At 38.6% G+C, this 20,329-nt stretch overlaps 1 protein-coding gene across 8 annotated transcripts; it reads left to right on the top strand.

The window, feature by feature from the left end:
* Positions 1–917: 917 nt before the first annotated feature.
* Positions 918–19,347, top strand: SRSF12 (serine and arginine rich splicing factor 12). 8 transcript variants are annotated; one of them, XM_038554714.1, is made up of 5 exons: positions 918–1,058; positions 10,199–10,303; positions 11,611–11,714; positions 11,866–12,007; positions 16,672–19,347. In XM_038554714.1, exons 1-5 carry the CDS (start codon positions 994–996, stop codon positions 17,039–17,041), a joined length of 786 nt encoding a protein of 261 aa, XP_038410642.1. In that variant the 5' UTR covers positions 918–993; the 3' UTR covers positions 17,042–19,347. The 8 variants fall into 8 exon arrangements, with proteins under 8 accessions (XP_038410642.1, XP_038410645.1, XP_038410644.1 ...); XM_038554717.1 differs by lacking the exon at positions 10,199–10,303 and adding an exon at positions 10,429–10,775 and having other exon boundaries at positions 920–1,058; positions 11,603–11,714; XM_038554716.1 differs by lacking the exon at positions 10,199–10,303 and adding an exon at positions 10,429–10,775 and having other exon boundaries at positions 920–1,058; positions 11,591–11,714.
* The last annotated feature ends 982 nt before the right edge of the window (positions 19,348–20,329 follow it).

The following is a 20,329-nucleotide window of genomic DNA, read 5'->3' as shown; positions in this document are numbered from 1 at the left end:
CATTGCTTTCTTCTACATCACACATTCATTTGTTCTTTCGTGTACCGTTGGACCCCCCCTCTCTACAATGCAAGCTGTGGGGGGTTGGGACTGGGCCTGCAGTGTTCATTGCTGTATCCCACGGCTGGCACACTTCCTGGGGCATAGTAGGCACTCAATGAATATCTTAATGAATGGACCCACCGCTGAATAGTAGGCCCTAAAGGAATAATGGATGAAGAATCAAGACACTAATAAACCAACAAAACCCCGAATCCTCGCAATCTGAAAACCCTCGAAGGCTCAGGCCTCAAGGGGCAGGCGACGGAACAATTCCCAAAGTCTGGGGCTGAGGCTGTCCGAGGATGTAGGGATGAAGGCCCCAGCCCGATGGGCTGTCGGGCAGTCGAAGTCAGTCGTCATCCCCACCGACTCCGACGATGCCCGACCCCCCGTCTGCGGCTCCGGGGCCCCCAGCTCAGCGTCAGCCCCGGGACCCTGGCAGTGACCCCGGCCGCCCCCTCCCCGAGGCCCCCGGGCTCCAGCCTCCAGGCCCCGCCCGGCCGCGTCCCCGACCCCTGGGCCCGCGGGGCCCCGCCGCGTCCTCTCCCGGATCTCTCGCGCCCCGGGACTCCCGCGCGCAGCCCGCCTCCCGCCTCCCGCCTCCCGCCTCCCGCCTCCCGGGTCCCGCGGCCCCGCCCCCTGCCCGAGGCCCTCCTCGCACCCCCTCGGCCCCCCGGACCCGGCGCCGCCGCGTCCCCCGAGCCCCCCCGCCGCCCCCCCGCGGTCGGCCCGGCCCGGCCCCGCCCCCGCGCGGTCCGCACGGACGGGCTCGCGCCGCGCAGCGCCCCCCGCCCCCCGCCCGCCTCTGCGGCTGCGCGCTCGCGGGGCCGAGGCCGAGGGGAGGGGGTCGCGGAGGGGCCGGCGGAGCTGCTGGGGCGGCAGCGGCGGCGGCGAGACGCGGAGCGAGCCCGGCGGCCGCGGGCAGGCCCGGAGGCGGCGGAGGCAGCGGTCATGTCGCGCTACACGAGGCCCCCCAACACCTCCCTGTTCGTCAGGAACGTCGCGGACGCCACCAGGTGAGCGGCGGCCGCCGCCGCAGGTTGGCGCGCGGGGGAGGGGCGGGGTAACGGCGGCGGCGCGCGGCGCGGCGGGGCCGGGCCGGGCCGGGCCGGGGCCTCGGGGGGCGGGGGCGGGGGCGGGGGGCGCCTTCCCCGCGGGCGCTGCGAGCCTCGGGCTCCGCGGGCTCCGCGGGCTCCTCGGGCTCCTCCGGCTCCTCGGGGCGGGACGCGCGCCTCGGGCCTCGGGCCGCCGCTCCGCTCCGCTCCGCCCCGGCTCGGCGCGCCCCCGCCGCGGGGCCCGAGGCTGGAGCCCGCCCGCCGCTCCCTCCCGGCCGCCGGGGTCGAGGGCGCTTTCGCTCGGGCCCTTTGTCGCCGGGCCCCGGCCGAGCTGCGCGGCCCGCGTCCCGGATGGACGAGACTCGGGGATGGCGACGAAGGTGTAAGATAACGCGCACCTGCCTTGGGCCTCACGGTTCCGGTTCCCCGGTCTGCTCTGCTCAGCGGGCGACGCCGGCCGGATTTGATTCTGTTGCCCAGTACGAAGGATGGGTTCGGGGGAGGAGGTCCAGGTGTTTTCCTGTGAAGTTCAGGGCGCGACAACATAAACACGCAGGATGACGGTTTGCACGGACTTGCCGGATGGACTGGGATGCCCGGGTGCGCGCCTTCTCTTGCGCCCGGGGATGTTTGCGTGGTGCCTGCCCCTTACTGTGGAGGAAGGATTCTGCACAAAGCGGAGTCTGCCCTCCCCGGCGCCCGAGGGGCCGACGGACGGTGGGATAGGGGCCTCCAGAGACGTTTCCGTTCCGCCGGGTTTACTTAATTTGCTCCCCGCTCAGCCTTTTTTTAGGTAGGCAATATTATCTTTTATTGTGCATAAGGAAGCGCAGAAGCCCAGAGTTCTGATGACTTACGTGGGGCTTCATGGCTACAGATACATGGGAGCCCTTCACGCCAGAGCCATAATGGAGTAATTATAATTTACCTTAGGGGAGTAAATGTTAAGTTTGTTTTTTTTGTTTTTTTTTAATTTGATCTCGACTATTATATAGGTCACAGTTATAGATTGTGGATTAATAATACCTTAATTGACATCTGAAAGATGCCTCTGTTTATATTTGTTCTTCTCTCAACCTGTTTACCCATACATGATGTAGAAAACAGAATTTATAATTTGGGTAGAGTAAAAATTCCCACAGTTAAACAAACCACTTGAATGCTTAAATAAGCATCAAGCCGCTCCAGTGTGTCTACAAAAAAAAAAAAAAAAAAAAGAGAGAGAGAGAGAGAGAGGTTTCCAGTTCTGATTGGAATTCGCCCCCACAGGGGCCAGCCAGAGTAATAGGAGTGAAGTTGTGAGATTAAGGCACAATGGGATAGTGTGGACTGTAGTAGCAAAGTGCCATCCAAGAGGACAGCAAGTTGGTACTACTAGCTCCGGCTAATAACCACTGTGGAGACGTTTGGACTTGTTGCCACATCATCCTAATTTTCTAAAGTCAGAAAACTGTGTTCGTGTGTGTAAACTGTTTCAAAATGTTGGCATTTATGGAGTTGAATCATGAGATTCCCATTTTTGTAGATTTAAAAGCCGTAAAATATTGGCAGTTTCATGTTTCAGCACACCTTTAATCGTTTTTTTTGTTTGTTTGTTTGTTTGTTTTGTTTGTTTTAATTTGTTCGTGAGAGACACAGAGAGAGAGGCAAAGACTTAGGCAGAATGAGAAGCAGGCTCCATTCAGGGAGCCGGATGTGAGACTCGATCCCAGAACCCTGGGATCACGCCCCGAGCCAAAGGCAGACATAACCACTAAACCACCCAGGCGTCCCAACCTTTAACATTTTTTTATTATTATTTTTTGTTTATTTATTCATGACAGAAACATAGAGGCAGAGACAGACAGGGAGAAGCAGGCTCCCTCTGGGGAACCCGATGTGGGACTCCATCTGAGACTCCAGGATCACTCCCTGAGTGGAAGGCAAACAGTCAACTGAGCCACCCAGGTGTCCCCTCCCCCCCTTTAACATTTCTTAAACATTGTACTAGCCAACTAAAACACATCAGCAAGTGACACATGATCTCTGATCTAGATAATCTACCATAAGTAAGCAAAACTAAAAATTGAGATTTATTGATTTCCTTTTAAAAATTTTTCACTTTTTAGCACTGCCACTGGGGGCAGTTGTCTAGGGGGTTTGTATTAATGGAATAGTAATTGGTAACATTTATTGAGTATTCACTGTGTGCTAAGCACTATACTACACATTTTGTGTATATCAGTAAATTTTCAGAATAACCCTGTAAGGTATGTTCTTCGTTAATCCCATTTTACAGATTAGAAATTGCGGTTTGAGAAATTAAGTTTCTTACCTAAAATTGCATAGCTACTGAGTAGTTTTGTGAAGGTAATATAATTACATATAACCTATATTGAAAGCTTTTTTGTATGAAGCAGCAGATAAATTAATTTTATGTTTTAAATTAATTTTATGTTTAGTATGCTTTACGTTTTGAATTCATTTTATGTTTAGTATGCTTATAAAGAAAATTATTGGGATAAATATTAAATGACATAAAATTATATATTTTGTGTGATTTCAATTATATTAAAAAATGAAGAAAGGAAAACTATAGAAAATGAGCCTGGAAAGAAGTCCACTTGTGTAATTTTCTTTATCCTGTTTTCAAATTTCATGTAATAAAATGTGAGTTTTATAACAAAGCCAAATTTTATCTCAAATGTTATTTTGCAGTAGCCATTTTAATATATGCCATAAAGCATAAGACATTAAAAGATATTATTATGGCTTAGCATAAAATTTGTTAGGAACGAAATTGAGTACAAGAACCAAAGAAAGATTTAAAATACATTTTAGGGCAGTCCAGTGGCTCAGCGGTCTAGTGCCGCCTTCAGCCCAGGGTGTGATCCTGGAGACCCGGGATCAAGTCCCACGTCAGGCTCCCTGCATGGAGCCTGCTTCTCTGCCTGTGTCTCTGCATCTCTCTCTGTCTCTGTGTCTCTCATGAATTAAAAAAAAAAAAAGGAATATTGATTTTAATATCTTTTTTTTTTTTTTTTTTTTTGCCATGTAGAAGAGTGATTTTTTTTTTAATGTCAGGTATAGTTTTCTAATGGAACAAAGTAATGTCCAAATCCCAAACATAACTCTCATTTTGCTGCATAACAGCACATCAGGTTTGGGAACAGCCATCAAGTCCCCTCTTTTGGATATCCTTAGCATTCTTTGGTTACTGTGTATATGAGACTATGTTGATACTGACAGTGCTATAGAAGAAGTATTAGAATTCAGCAAGATTCATGAGAAAAAGTGTCAGCAAACTCAAATAGAAGGAAATTTCCCCAGCCCAGTAACGGGCATCTATGAAAACCCTACAGCTAACAAGATTCTTAATGGTTAAAAACTGAATGCTTTCCCCCTAAGATCAGACCAAGCTAAGCCTGCGTGGCTTAGTTGGTAAGTGTCCAACTCTTGGTTTTGGTTCAAGTTACCACGGTCTTGGGGTGGTGAGATCAAGCCCTGTGTGGAGCCTTGAGCTTAGTGCAGAGTCGGCTTGAGATTCCCTCTTCCCTCTGCCCCTACTTGCGCTCTCTTTCTAAAATAAGTAAATCTTAAAAAAAAAAAAAAAAAAAGAACAAGCCAAGGATGCCACTCACACATCCTCATTCATCATTTTATTGCAGGTCCTAACCAGTGTAACAAGGCAAGAAAAATAAGAGTCATAAAAAATTGTAAAGATAGAAGCAAAAGTTGCACCTATTCTTAAGTGACATAAAACTACAGTAACTAGTGAATTTTAGTAAGTTATCAAGTATATAGATGAACTTATGAAAAATCTATATATTAGCAGCAAACAGTTGAAAATAATGAAATTTTTAAGACAATTTCATTTGCCTTAGTATCAAACAGATTTAGGAATAAGTTTCACAACAACAACAATAAAACATGTAATAAAAACCTTTGCACTAAAAACTACAGTACCAAGAGAAATTAAAGAAGACAACATAAAATGATAGATATACCACGTTCTTGGATTGGAAGAGAAAATATTACGTTATCACTTCTTTTCCCAAATTGATTTTATTATAGATTCAAGGTATTACTAATCAAAGGCTATTTTAAAAATAGGAACTGGGAGTGCCTGGCTGGTTCAGTCAGAAGAGTGCAACTCTTGACCTTGGGATCCTGAGTTTGAGCCCCTTACTGGGGGGTAGAGATTACTTTAAAAAAAAAAAAAAAAGAAAGAGAAACAAAGGGAAGGAAGGAAGGAAGGAGGGAGGGAGGGAGGGAGGGCGGGAGGGAGGAACTGACAAGCTAATTCTAAAATATATTGGCATATGGTGCACCTGAGTGGCTCAGTCCAGTTAAGCATCTGTTTTCAGCTCAGGTCATGATCTCTGGGTCCTGGGATAGAGCCCTGTATTGGCCTCTGCTCAGCAGGGAGTCTGCCTCTCTCTCTGCCCCTCGCACTACTCATGTTTATGCTCTCTCTCTGAAGTAAATAAAATTTAAAAATACATCAATATATTGATATACAAAGGATCTAGTATAGCCTTGTAGAATGGAAGACTTACAGTACTTGACATTAAGACTTACTAAAAATAGTAATCAAGACAGTGTGATACTGGCCTAAGGATAGACAAGTAAGTCAATAAAATAGAGAGTCCATAAATAATCCACACTTACAGAGTCAAATGATTTTTGACAAGGTGCCATAGCAGTCCAGTAGAGAAAGGAAAATCTTATCAACAAATGATGCTGCAACAACTGGATTATTCATACTGGAAAATAATGAACTGCAGCCTCTACCTCACATCATATTTTGAGCTGGATCATCAATTGAAATGGAAAAGATAACAATATAAATAAAGTTTTTAGAAGAACACATAGAATATCTTCATGACCTGGGGATAAGCAAAGATTTCTTACAGGACAAAGAAAACAATTACCATAAAAGAAAAAAAGAATATTGATAAATTAGATTTCTCTAAAATGAAAATTTCTGTTCATTAAAAAATACTATTAAATAGTCAAGCTACAGATGAGAGAAAATATTCACAGAATATATACACAAAGCAATACAAATACAGCTTTTTTTCATAATACATAACTTTTACAACTCGATAATAAAAAGACAGACATCAAAAATGGGTAGAAAGCTCCAACAGACTTCACAAGGAAAACTAGCACATAAAAAGTGCTCAACATCATTTTCATTTGGAAAGTGCAAAATAAAACCACGGTGAGATTCCACTTAATATCCCCTTGAATGGCTAAAAAAAAATTTTTTTTTAAAGTGCTTACAAAGACTGGCACAACTGAAACTCCTATATTGTTGGTGGGAGTATAAAATGGTACAACCACTTTGCAGAACTGTTTGGCAATTTCATAAAAATTATATATATACATACATATCCTCTTTAACCCAGAAATACAGCTAGTAGGTACTAACAGGAAATAATTGGCCCATACACATGAAAAGATGTTGCATCTAAGTGGTCATTAGGTAAATTAAAATTAAAACAATAAGATTCCCATTCACTTTACAACCATCAGGAATTGAAAATGTCAATGAGGTGGTGGAGCAATAGGAATTCTTATGGCTGTTTTGAGTATAAGTTGATTCGGTCACTCTAGAGAACATGTAGGGCAGCTGAAGATAAGCATACTGTCTAACCCACCAATTGCATTGTGATATATTCCAGGGATCTAGCAGAGCTCTACTGTATGTAGCACATGTATCATAATGTACACTGTAGCACCCTTTGCAATTAAAAAAAAAAAAGGCAGCATCTTAAGTGCTTATCCATAGAAAGGGATGAGTAAATTGTGGTTTATTGATAATACCAATACAGAGTTAAATTGAGTGATCTAGAACTACATAGAGAAATCTCAAGGGTGGAGAAGGAGCAAAATTACACAAATTGTCAGATACTATTTAAATAGAATTTTATTTTTGTATAAAAACACATAATTAGGGATATATTCACTTGCAGTAAAAATACTGAGTTATGGAGGGGCACCTGGCTAGCTTAGTTGGTATAGTGTGTGACTCTTGCTCTTAGGGTTGTGAGTTCAAGCCCCATGTTAGTTAGGTATAGATATTACTTTAAAAAAATAAAGTCTTTTAAAAAAAAGGACAAAAAAACAAACAAACAAACAAAAAAAAAAGGACAAAGTTATAGGGAGGAATAATGATTGTTTCTAGAAGAAGAATGTAAATATAAGTGTCTCATTTCTTTTTCTTTTTTTTTAAGATTTTGTTTATTCATGAGAGAGAGAGGCAGAAACACAGGCGGAGGGAGAAGCAGGCTCCATGCAGGGAGCCCGACGTGGGACTCAATCCTGGGTCTCCAGGATCACACCTTGGGCTGAAGGTGGCGCTAAAACACTGAGCCACCCAGGCTGCCCAAGTGTCTCATTTCTTAAAATTACTGAAAATGATGACAAGTATTGAAATATAATACTGTTGGTAGATATATAGGTATTAATGCCCTATTTTCTGAATGTCCAAACAGACCCCAAAAATGCAAAAATGAGAACAAAAAACAGCTAATAGGTGTGGGAGTGGTGACAGTGAATGGGACCCTGCTCTTTTTAGAAGTTTGTCTCCTTCAGACTCCTGTCACCTTTGGCTTCTGGGATTCCAAGCCACCATGATAAACAGTGCTTCAACGTCCTTTTGTACTATCTAGGATCCTTTTCCTATCAGCCACACACAGTAGGTTGATGGGATTGATTGCCTTAGAAAATATTCATTTGAATTCCAGCTTTACTGCTGGTTGTATGTACCTCTGGGCAGGGTAATTTCTCTCATTCTTGGTATCCTTGACTATGAAATGGATAACAATAACATTAAATGGTAACTCAGTATTTTGAGTGCCTGTTGTGTCCAATCGACTGTGCTAGGTATACTGGTAAAGACACCCCTTTTAAAAGTGATCCTCAACACTGATTCTCAGAATCCCCATAAAAAAATTAGACCAGGATGCCTGGGTGGCTCAGTGGTTGGGCGTCTGCCTTTGGCTCAGAGTATGATCCCTGGTGGGCCGGGGGCCCGCAATGGGCTCCCTGCATGGAGCCTGGTTCTCCTAATGCCTATGTCTCTGCCTGTGTCTCTCTCTCTCATGAATAAATAAAATCTTAAAAAAAAAAAAAATTAAACCTAACCAGGCCCCACCATGGGAAGCACTAATTGAGTCCAGAGTTAATGCATCAGGCTGGAGTACCTGTTTCTGTAACATCTGCTTCACAAATGATTCCAATATTCAGGAATAGTTGAGAATCTGTACTCTGTTGTCTGTGTTCTGTGGTAGGAAGGATTGTATTTTCCTTGTTCTCCATCATATCCCTAGAGTCTGGCCACGTAGGTGCTCAAAAATTATTTGTTGAATGAATAAATGAAAGAAGACATTGTCACTATCCTCTAAAGATAATAGTTTCAGGGAAGGCAGACAAATGTTTTATAGTAAGTATTAAATGAAAAAAATAGTAAATAATAAAAATATAATAAATATGTCAACTGCACTGCCTGGTGTATAGTGGACATTTAATCATAGTTGAATTCACACCCCTAGCTTTAATCACTGACTTCTGGTCTTGAAAGGAAAATATAATTAATTTGTATAATCAGAATTTTCAGTTTACAGGAGTCTGTTGAAATTTTTATTTTATTTTTTAAGTAATCTCTATTCCCAATATAGGGTTCGAACTTACAACCCTGAGACTGAGTCAAATGCTCTGCCTACTGAGACAGCCCAGTGCCCCTGTCTACAGAACTTTTTTTTTAAGAGAACAAGCTGGGGAGGGGGTGGGTGGTGGAGAAGAAGGAGACCTCCTGCTGAGCAGGGAGCCCAGCTTAAGGAGCCTGGAACTCGATCCTAGGACCCTGGGATCAGGACCCAAGTCAAAGGCAGAGCTTAACCGACTGAGCCACCCAGGCACCCCTTATCTACAGAACTCTTAGAGATGATCTACCATCACCTCAAATCCAGCATTTCTTTTGCCTCCACCCTCCCTCTTCATCTCTTTTCCAGCTATCTAATTTTTGTCACCGACACCATCTTTCTTCCATTTGCCCAGGCTAGCAGCTTTCCAGTCGTTTTCGAGTCGTCTTTCTGCATAATATGTTTTGAAGTACTCTTTCTTCTTCTGAGCCATGTTTTGTGCCCAGAGCCTAATGTTGAACCTCTAAGATCTCCAGGAAGCAGTAGGGTATAATGGTTAAGAATAGACTAGCATCAGGCTGTGGGAGTTTGATTCTAGTTCTGTCATTTGCTGGCTTGGTGACCTTAAGTAAATTGATCTGTCTGTGTGCTCATCTGTAAATAACCATAGGGTCATCGTGAGAATTAAGCGGTCTTAAGGTGAACAGAGACTTTTTTTTTTTTTTTTTTTGAACAGAGACTTTTTTTTTTTTTTGAACAGAGATTTGATTACAAATGTACTGTAATTGTCAGCTATAAATGCTAAGCATTTTGCCTCTTGAGTTAGATTGTTCCTCCATGAAAACAAATATGCTAAATATTCCTTTAGTCTCCCCTCGTTAGTTCCTATCACATATAGGAGGTTTAAATATAGTTGTCAAATTTAAGAATACAGTAGGTATTTTGCTTTATGTTTAGTAGTAAAACATCCATTTTTCTTTAAAGCCTGAGAAATAATTTTAGGACTTCTTTAGAACCTAATTCTTGTGATCTGAAAACAAAATTAACATAAACATGAAATTATAGTGAGGCAAATGAATGTGTTCTCAATGAAATAGGGTTGTTAGAACTCTTTATGTTGACAATTGAAATATCTTGTAATAGAAATAACTTTCAAAGATGGATAACTTTCCTGGGTCATTGTTTCCCCAATCTGATTAAACTTAACAGCCACCTGGAGTGCTTATAAAAATACAGATTTCCAGCCCCTAGTCTGTATCTTTTAAACCAGAACCTCTAAAAGTGAGGCCTGAGGATTTGTTTTCTTTTTTCCTTCTTTCTAAACCCTGGGTGATTCTTCCGACAGGCAATTTTAGATAATACTAGTCTAGATAATATACTTTCTTTTGAAGGTTTCAACTGGATTTCCATAGGCAAAACATTTTAATCCGGCTATTCATATTTCTTTGCCTTATTTCTAAAACACTTCAGGCCTGAGGACTTGCGCCGTGAGTTTGGTCGATATGGCCCTATAGTAGACGTTTACATTCCACTTGACTTCTACACCCGCCGCCCAAGAGGATTTGCTTATGTTCAATATCCTTTGTTTTCTGTGTGCATGTCAAATTACTGGATACGTGTGCAGATACGCATGTGTATTCAGGAGCATATGTTATGAGATTAATATTGCCTAATTAAATGTGTTTATTTCTTTATCTCAGAAAATCTAAAGCAGTCCACAGTAGCTGGCAAGCACCCCCCAGTTTGAACCAACCTGTTAGCTAGAATCCAAGCATAAACCGAGCAGGCGAGAAAAAAGGCACCTAAAGTTCAAGCATCAAGGAGTAAAGAGGGAGGGTGGACACAGATATAAAGACCTGGAAGAGGGGAAGTCTTTATCAAGCAAAAGACAAAGCCAACACCAGGTTGAGACTTCGGCTTTCCTACATTTATTCAGAGTTCCAGAGTCAAAGCCAAGTCTGATTTTGTTGGTTCTTCGTCTCTTATAAAGTCCATCTTGCAAGCCTTAAAGAGTAAAGGTCAAGGTTCAAGATCAAGTGACATTGAGGTAATTGCCAGTCTCATTTTGTATTGCATTTCTTGAGCTTTTTCTGTTTTCTATTTAAAAAAAAATTAAACCAGTGAATAACCTCCTGGAAGACAGCTATTTAGTCATTTTATATAGTTTATTTCCATTTTAGTTAGGTTTAATATATATGTAGATAAGGAAGTTTAGTGGGATATTATAAACCAGTATATGTAATTCCAGATGTTCACAGATTGCCTTTGTGTTTCTTTTATAATTATATCCCAAGTAATAAGAACATAAAAGTATTTTAAAGTAATAGGTTCAAAAGTAAATATCATTTTTAAAGGTATAATGTTTTAGGTTACGTGTGTCTGTGCAGTTTTGTGTATAATTAGTAATTTCTCCTAAATGTCATAATTAAAACGTCTGTCAGTGAAAGAATAATTTGTAATTTCAGAGTAAAGGCTTTTGCATGCTGATTTTTCTCAGTGAAAAACCTGATGAATCTTTTACCTGAAAGAAGGGAATGAATCCTAAACAGTTCTTTTTATAATACTAGCCAGGGTTGGACTAATTTTTTTTTCATAACCTGTTTCACATTATAAATGCATACTGCAATTGCACTAATGTGTACATTAAAAGTGTAATTACACATTTGTTCTTCTTACTTTTAGATTCTCCTAAATCATAAGGGGGCATTTGTTTTCATGATAAAAGTGAAATTCTTTTTTGATTTCATATATATATAGGAGATGTAAGCTTAATAATTTGGAGTTGTTTTTCCTATTAATTTCATGTCACATGTAAATAATTATTTAAAAATAACATTTTTACTTGATATCTGATGTTCAAAGTATCCTTAACAGCTAGTCATATTTGAAGATGTTCGTGATGCTGAAGATGCTCTTTATAACCTCAATAGAAAATGGGTATGTGGCCGTCAAATTGAAATACAGTTTGCACAAGGTGATCGAAAAAGTAAGTATGGCTAAACATTAGATCTTGTTTATTCAGCAGAATGAGTTTTAGCTATGACAGATTTTTTTTAATGTCAAATTCTTTCAGGAAATAATACTACTAGAGTAACTGTTATTGAGGTTTTCAGGTGATAAATTGTTTCATATTCTAGCACCAGGCCAAATGAAATCAAAAGAACGTCACCCTTGTTCTCCAAGTGATCATAGGAGATCAAGAAGCCCCAGCCAAAGGAGAACTCGAAGTAGAAGTTCTTCGTGGGGAAGAAATAGGAGACGGTCTGATAGCCTTAAAGAGTAAGTACGAAATACAAGAGGATTGAAAACTTAATTTTCTACTTTTTCTGGAAGACATTTTAAAGAGTTTCAAAAACAGGTCACCAGAATAATTTTGTTTAATATGCAAAAAGATCAACTTTTGTTAGATATGCTCTTAGGGCACCTGTGTGGCTCAGTCAGTTAAACATCTGACTTTGATTTCAGCTCAGGTCATGATCTCAGGGTTGTGAGATCCAGTCCTGCATCCAGCTCCATGCTGAGTGTGGAGTGCGCTTAAGATTCTCTCTCTCGGGGATCCCTGGGTGGCGCAGCGGTTTGGCGCCTGCCCTTGGCCCAGGGCGCGATCCTGGAGACCGGGGATCGAATCCCACATCGGGCTCCCGGTGCATGGAGCCTGCTTCTCCCTCTGCCTATGTCTCTGCCTCTCTCTCTCTCTCTCTGTGACTATCATAAATAAATAAAAAATTAAAAAAAAAAAGAAAGTTCCACCTTTAAAAAAAAAAAAGATTCTCTCTCTCCTTCTCTCTTCCCCTCCCCTCCACTCCATCTCTCTCTCTTTAAAGTAAAAAAAAAAAAAAAGGGCAGCCTGGGTGGCTCAGTGCTTCAACCCAGCGTGTGATCCTGGAGACCCAGGATCGAGTCCCACGTTGGGCTTCCCTGCATGGAGCCTGTTTCTCCCTCTGCCTGTGTCTCTGCCTCTCTCTCTCTCTCTCTCTTCTCTCCCTGTGTGTCTCTCACGAATAAATAAATAAAATCTTTAAAAATAAAATAAAATAAAGGATATGGTCTTTTCTATTTGAAATGTATAAATGTATGATTACTTGAGTTTGTTGAATATCTTCTAGTGTTCTTATTTCATGACAGACTTTAGACCTTTTTAATAGAAAAATAATATGTACGATGGAAAATCAAAGAATTTTTAATAAATAAAATTTTTGTATTTTCTAACTGAACCCAAAATTTAAGAATGTTATGTTCTGATGATTAAAAGCTCATAAGAAAGCAACCAGGGTAGCTCAGCGGTTTAGCACTGCTTTCAGCCCAGGGTGTGATCCTGGAGACCTGGGATCGAGTCCCACGTCGGGCTCCCTGTATGGAGCCTGCTTCTCCCTCTCCTGTGTCTCTGCCTCTCTCTCTCTCTCTCTCTGTCTCTCATGAATAAATAAATAAAATCTTTTAAAAAATAAATAAGTAAAAATAAAAGCTCATAAGAAATTTAATCGCTTGTGAAAGGAGATTGAACCTAAAATTAATATAATCAATATATTTATAAAAGATAAATTATTTTCTTTTTTTTAAGATAAATTATTTTTAAAAAATAAATTTCTAATGGTATTATAAGAAGACATGAAAATAGTAAGTTTTTCAGAAAAAGATGTTTGCAGGTTATCTAATTTTGCTGGCCAGGAGTTTGTTTCTGTTAGAATAATAGTAAATCATAATGGAAATTAATTATTTGGTGAAGCTATTTAAATGATAACTGAAATTGTATTAGCAGCCTTAAATTCTTAAATAATTATTGTATTTATCTCGAGTTTAGGGTTAGAATTTTTTCATAGGCATGTAGTATTTTAACGTAAATTCTATTTTTTTTTTTTTCCCGTAAATTCTATTCTTAAAGAATAATTAGCACTGGGGCTCCTGGCTGGCTCAGTTGGTGGAGCATGCCACTCTTGATCTTGGGGTCATGAGTTTGAGCTCCATATTAGGTGTTGTAGAGTTTACTTTAAAAAAAAAGAAAAAGAATGATCAGCATTTACACTAATCTTCTCTTTCCGTGAGTAATACGCTTAGCTGGGGAAAAATAAAAAATGTCTATCAATTGTCCCAAATCATCATGGAGTGTCAAGAACAGAAAGAACCACATCTTGTAAAGCAATATTGTTTTGCTTTGTACTCATTATAAGATCATTGCTTAACCTCCCTGACCTCAGGTTTTTTCATTTGTAAATTGTATTATTGAGAATGCAAACCTAACTCTCATTATATTTATAAGGATCAGATTTTGTGTATGCATATGTGTATGTGAGTATATGTAAATAATCAGAATATGTATAAGCCTAACATATGATAAGTAAATACTATATGTGATATTATCTTACTAAAAAGGAGTCTCTGATTTGGTTTTTAGTGGATATGGATTAAAAAACAAACTAGTTTGTTGCTATCCACTAGATTATGATGAACTCTTTGAGGAGCAAGGACTTTTGTCTTATTCATGCTTATCTCCCCTGGGCTTAGCAGTAGTCCCTAGCTCATATTAGATATTCCATAAATTTTTGTGAATTCATACATCAGTGAGTATATATATATATATTCCTGAAGAATTGCCCTTTAGCTTTCTTTAGTCCAAATACAGCATCCCCCTTATTTTTTCCCCTATGTTGGATTTTTTTCTCAAGGACAGTTTTCCCATTTGGTTTTCTACAACAGGAATGAAATTTAATAATTTCTTTCTTTTTTTTCTTTAAGAGAGGGATGGAGGGGGCACCTGGGTGGCTCAGTCAGTTAAACATCTGCTTTTGGCATCATTGGACTCCCTGCTCAGCAGGGAGTCTGTTTCTCCCTCTCCCTCTGCTCCTCCCCTCTGTGCATGTGCATGGAAAAAAAATAATAAAATCTTTAAAAAATAAGAACTTTAAAAGATTTGCATGGAGAGGAACAACTCTGGGTCTTAAACCAACTTTTTAAAGCCTTGTTTTTACAGGGCTATAAAGAAATTAAATAATTAACGATAACGTGTCTTATTCTTCAGGGTTTACTGAGCTTCTTGAAACAGTGAGTTGAGGGATCAGTGGTTGAGCATCTGCCTTTGGCTTAGGGTGTGCTCCCGGGGTCCTGGGATCGAGTCCCACATCGGGCTCTCTGCATGGAGCCTACTCCTCCCTCTGCCTAAATCTCTGCCTCTCTCTGTCTCTCACATGAATAAATAAATAAAATAAAAAACAAAAGAAATAGTGAGTTGATACCTTTCATTAATTTGGGAAAATTCTAGGCCCTTATCTCTTCAAATATTGCTTCTGCCTCATTCAGTTTTTCTTTTTGGCTGTGTGACTATGTACTATATATCTCTTATGCTCTGTTCTAGATTTCCTAAAATTCCTTTTCTTGTGTTTCAGTATATATGTTTTTCTAATAATCTGTTTTACAGTTCAGGTCACTTTTTCTTCTGTTGTATCTAGATTGCTATTATATCAATCTAATGACTTTTTAAATTTCAGAAACGTATTCTCAGTTCTAAAATGTCCATTTGTTTCTTTCTGTAGATTCCAATATTTTGTTAAAATTCTCCACTTGTATATTTGTTTTGCCCGTCTTTTCTTCTTATTTTCTTGAATGTATTAGTCATAGTAATTTTTTAAAATTCCCGTATGAATAATGTCAGTGTCCCTTCTGTCTGTTTCTTTTGTCTTTTATTTCCTTAGCTTTTAGTCATTTTTATCTATTTTTCAAATACCTCATAATTTCTTAATTGGATTTTGGACATTGCCAATGAAAACTTATAAGACTTTGGATGATATCCTCCAAAGAAAGTTGTTCTCTTCTAGCAGGTGAAATATTCACAAATCACCTTGATCCTGTCAAGGCTTGGTTTGAGGCATTGTTAAAGCTAATATATTTTAGCTTTACACTGATTCTTAGGACATAGTCCTTACCTATAAGGATATGGTCCTTCTGGGTTTTTAATTGAAAGCCTGGGTTGTTACTCAAGGGTCCTTGACCTTTGCGGAGCTTGAACTCCAGCCTTTTTCCCCAGCACTTTGTGTCTGATAGAATTTCAGCTTAATTCTTGCATCTTCCAACTGCTGTGTTTGCTGACCTCTTGGAGTCTCATCCTGTACTTACACAGTTTATACAGTCTCATCCTGTACTTATACAGTGACTTAAGGAGAATTTATAGGCAAATTTTAGGAGATTTTTTTTGTCTGCCACTCCCTCATTGCTAAAATTTTGGCTCCTTAGTTCCAACCGTTTTTGGTAAATGTGAATCCTAACTTGTCTTCCAGCTTAGTCAAATAGCCATTTTCTGGTTGGGTTCAACTTCTCCATGCCAGCATTTGGAAAATGTTCTTAGAAAAAAAAAAAAAAAAAAGGAAAATGTTCTTAGTAAAAGAGTCATAGCTTGTAACCCCTCAAGTTCTCCTAGGGTTGATTATTCTCCAATGCCTTTAAATAGTTGTTTTATAATGTTTAGCTTCTTTATATAGCTGTTTTCCATGGGAAGGTTAGTCTAATGCAAGTTGTTGTATCATGGTAGGATTCAAAAGTCCTGCATCTAGGTTTTTGTTTTTCTTTTTATAAGTACTGTTTGACAAACTTTAAGTAATTACTTTCTTTTTTTCTTTATCTTTTTTTTCCCTTCAGATTCTCATTCATTGAAGTTGTATAATCTAGATTAAACATGCAAGGCATTTTTCAGAACTGACCCATGTTATAAGATAAATCTAGCAAAGTAAAAATCTTTTGGTCATAGATTCTGATATAACAAATTTTACAAACTTGTTACTTATATTTGAACTAAAAAGCATGCATAATAAAATTAAAATTTTTTCTTAGGCTATCCAGGAAAAACATAACTAATACTATTTAAAGTGTATAAATTCCTGAAACTGCTGTTTCCTGACCTTTCATTAAATGTTTTTGTGTGAAATATATACTGTTAACATTATGAATGTTTGCAGGTCTCGACACAGGCGATTTTCTTATAGCCAGTCTAAATCTCGCTCCAAATCACTACCAAGGCGGTCTACCTCAGCAAGGCAGTCAAGAACTCCAAGAAGGAATTCTGGTTCTAGAGGACGGTCAAGGTCCAAGTCCTTACCAAAAAGGTCCAAGTCAATAGGAAAATCACAATCAAGTTCACCTCAGAAGCAAACTAGCTCAGGAACAAAATCAAGATCACATGGAAGACATTCTGACTCCATAGCAAGATCCCCTTGTAAATCTCCCAAGGGCTATACCAATTCCGAAGCTAAAGCACAAACAGCAAAACACTCTCATTTTCGATCACATTCCAGATCTCGGAGTTATCGTCATAAAAACAGCTGGTAAACAGCCACAGAAGAGCGCAACATAGTTTCGAATATAAGTTATCAAACCTCTCATTATGTTAAATAAAAATTCTTCAAGGCTCATAGTAATTGTGAGTTACTTTGGGCATGTGCAACAAATAAAATCTCTCTAGTTTTGGGTTAATAAAGTCTCAATTTAAAGGGCCCATACCACAAATTATGTGTCTGATGTCACCATTTTATGGACCATTTTTTGTTTACATTATGGCAGGATACTTTTCAAAGGAGATGGGTAAAATGGAACTAATATAGAAAATTATACTTGGATATTAAGTATTAGTAATATTAATGATACCTTTTACAAAAATATTTTTTACTTTAAAGCACTTTTACTTTCATGTAAAAAGTAATTATGACTGTATAATTACATAGGGCAGACTTAAACTGCTTAACACCTTACGTCTCTGTTGTATCTTCTGTTTAGACTTGGGCCAATTCTTAGTGGATATTAGTTCATATTATAAAATCTGACATTTCTAAAAATAGAATTTATATAGAGATCAAGCATTCAAAAGATACATTCTCTCCTAAGCTCAAAAAAGCTTTTATTTTTACTATGTGGAACAGTATAGATAAGTTGACATTAAGTTGCATCCTGTACTGTGTTCATTCACTTCAGAAATATCAAAACGTTTTAAATATATTGAGTTTTGAATAGTTGGAGACTACTTCTCTAAAAATTGTGTGCAGCACTCATAATCCAAAAATACTCATACTAAGCCTTATACATTTGAAGAGTGGTACATTTTGTATAAAAATCATATTTTATAACATTATTTCTACATACCTACTTTTCATCTACTACTTAATTTTTTCTTTTTAGAGTTCCAGCTCAAGACTTTAAATTGTATAGAATAAGTCCTATTATTTTTGAAAGTGTTGAGTATCTTGTATTAAGGAATTCAAGACTGCATCCTCAATAAGCTTTGTGGTATTCAGATTTACTTTACACTGTCCTTCATTTTTATAAACCAAATAACTTTATTGATATTGCTTTTGTAGTTGTTAAACCTGAGAATTTCTTTAAAAATGTGTTTGTAGTTTACGTTTTTCAGAGGGTTTTGGTAGTATTTGTGATAAAATGGTTTTGCATATGATTATTATAGGGGATATATTTATAGAGTTCTACTTGTGTACTTTGTTGAATTATATTGAAAATTAAAAGTTCTCAGCCCATACAGTTAATATTTGTATCTAGAGTGCTTAAGAAAAAAATCTGTCTTATATTTTTGGCATATAGGAGCCAGTGTTGCTTCTATTTTCTTTTTTAAATACAAATTCTACTTTTCTTTGCATTTTAGACCCTATGTAAGAAACAACTTTACAGAATAATTTATATGCTGGTGATATTTAGACAAGTACCATAAGTTAATGTAAACTGTACAGTACTTTCTGAATACATTTTCTTTATTTAATCATAAGAACAATTTATTTCAAAACTACAGCTCTTTGAAGTGTTCAGCTGTAATAAAATTTAGTCATAAAATTATGTGGCATTGTTAAAAATTTAAAGGATAGTCCAAAGAAAGAACAGATAAGTATTAATAGTAATGTTTTATATTTTCTAAATAAATGTTTGGGTTTATCCACGTATATATGCAGTAATTTGAAATACTAAGTAGAAATTGATTTATAGTGTCTTTACTTTGCATTTAATTACATCTTAGTGAAAAATTAATACAGCGATATTTCTGAAATTGCTTTTCCTTTGACTTACTCCTGATTTGGTTTTCCATTATAATCTTTAGACTGCTTAGGAAGATACTATTTGATTTGACGGAAAAACTCAAATGATAATAGTTCAGACTTCTTTGAGCATTTACTTGGCACTGCTCTATAAGTTTTGCATTATTCACTCATCATTACAACAACTGTATGAGATAAAAACCACTGCAGATAAAGAAAATGAGATGCAGAGAGGTTCAGTGATACCCACCAGGTCACACACTATTAGACTTGGGAGTGGGCAGTGGCTGGGCTCCAAACTACCCCTCCCTGATTGTTATACTTTTTGGAAGAGAAATCTGTGACAGATATATGCTAAACTAAGATAATGTTTAGAGTGAAAGGAGAAAATAGAATTAGGAAAATAAATTATTATAAGTTTTCAGTATAAATGGGTTCTGTGACTAAGTGGAAATTGACAGTTGTGCTGGTTGCTTGAGAAATTGTCTTCTAGGTATATCTCTATTCTAGGATTCACTTTTGTTATAGAATTGTTTCTTGGATCATTTAGGAGAAGATACTTAGGATAAGATTGTTAATAAATAAAGCAAATGTTTTATACATCTGTGATCATTTCCTTTAAAGATAATGTATTTATTCAGGTACCTCCCGAGCTTAGTGTAGGAGAGCTGCCTGTGTATATTTGTTCAGGATCAGAGGATAAGTTAATGTCAAAGAAAATAAAAATGGCCACTACAACTGTTTGTTTTCTTTCTCCCCATGAATACTACACAAATAATTTCTGTATAGCAGCTGATACTTTGCAGTTGCAAACAGTGGAATATGCCAGATTTTTTATTTGGAGGCTAGGATTTAATCCTAACTTATTTTTAAATGAAAAGAACTAATTTGGGGACTTTATATGTTATTTGTAGTGTTTACTTGAGATGCAACTGTTATATTACACATAATGTCTGCCTTATTATCGTCCCATTGCAAGAGGCAAGCAAAATTAGTTAAAATGTGAAGTATTTAGAAATACATTTACAGTCCTCTAAACTAAATTAAAATTGTAAGTTCTTAGAATTAAAAATTAAAATTTGTTTCCTAAACAGAGTGGTGAAATATTTAAAGTATTTATATGTAGATAAATATATGCTACCTAGGGGCACTTGGCTGGCTCAGCTGGTCGCGCATGTGACTCCATCTTGGGGTGGGGAGTTTCAGTCCCACATTGAGGGTAGAGGGTAGTTTATTTAAAAAAAAAATATATATATATATATATATACATATACATATATATATATATACATATATATATATAAAATGGAGTGCCTGGGTGGCTTAGTCCAGCCTTCAGCTCAGGTCATGATCCTGGGGTCCTGGGATCAAGCCCTGCATCAGGCCCCCTGCTCAGCAGGGAGTCTGCTTCTCCCTCTACCTGTTTGTGTACCACAATCTCTGTGTGTCTAAAAAGTAAATAAAATCATATATATGAAAAAAAAAATCATATATGTGTGTGTGTGTGTATTACACACACACACACACACACACACACGCTACTTAGTATGGTTTGGTGCAGACATGTTAACTTGGCATCATG

Source organism: Canis lupus, chromosome 12 (genome assembly GCF_011100685.1).
Source record: "Canis lupus familiaris isolate Mischka breed German Shepherd chromosome 12, alternate assembly UU_Cfam_GSD_1.0, whole genome shotgun sequence".
NCBI classification, from domain to species: domain Eukaryota; kingdom Metazoa; phylum Chordata; class Mammalia; order Carnivora; family Canidae; genus Canis; species Canis lupus.
The sequence above is the reverse complement of the archived record's forward strand: the minus strand, read 5'-3'. Positions and strand labels throughout refer to the sequence as shown.

What these genes read in the sequence shown, in the direction of transcription:
- SRSF12 (XM_038554713.1), top strand. Translation starts at nt 1,655, where the DNA reads ATGACGGTTTGCACGGACTTGCCGGATGGACTGGGATGCCCGGGTGCG. An exon ending in CCCGCTCAGCCTTTTTTTAG is followed by an intron (nt 1,891 to 10,198) that starts GTAGGCAATATT and finishes AAAACACTTCAG; the next exon opens with GCCTGAGGACTTGCGCCGTG. An exon ending in TGCACAAGGTGATCGAAAAA is followed by an intron (nt 11,715 to 11,865) that starts GTAAGTATGGCT and finishes TTCATATTCTAG; the next exon opens with CACCAGGCCAAATGAAATCA.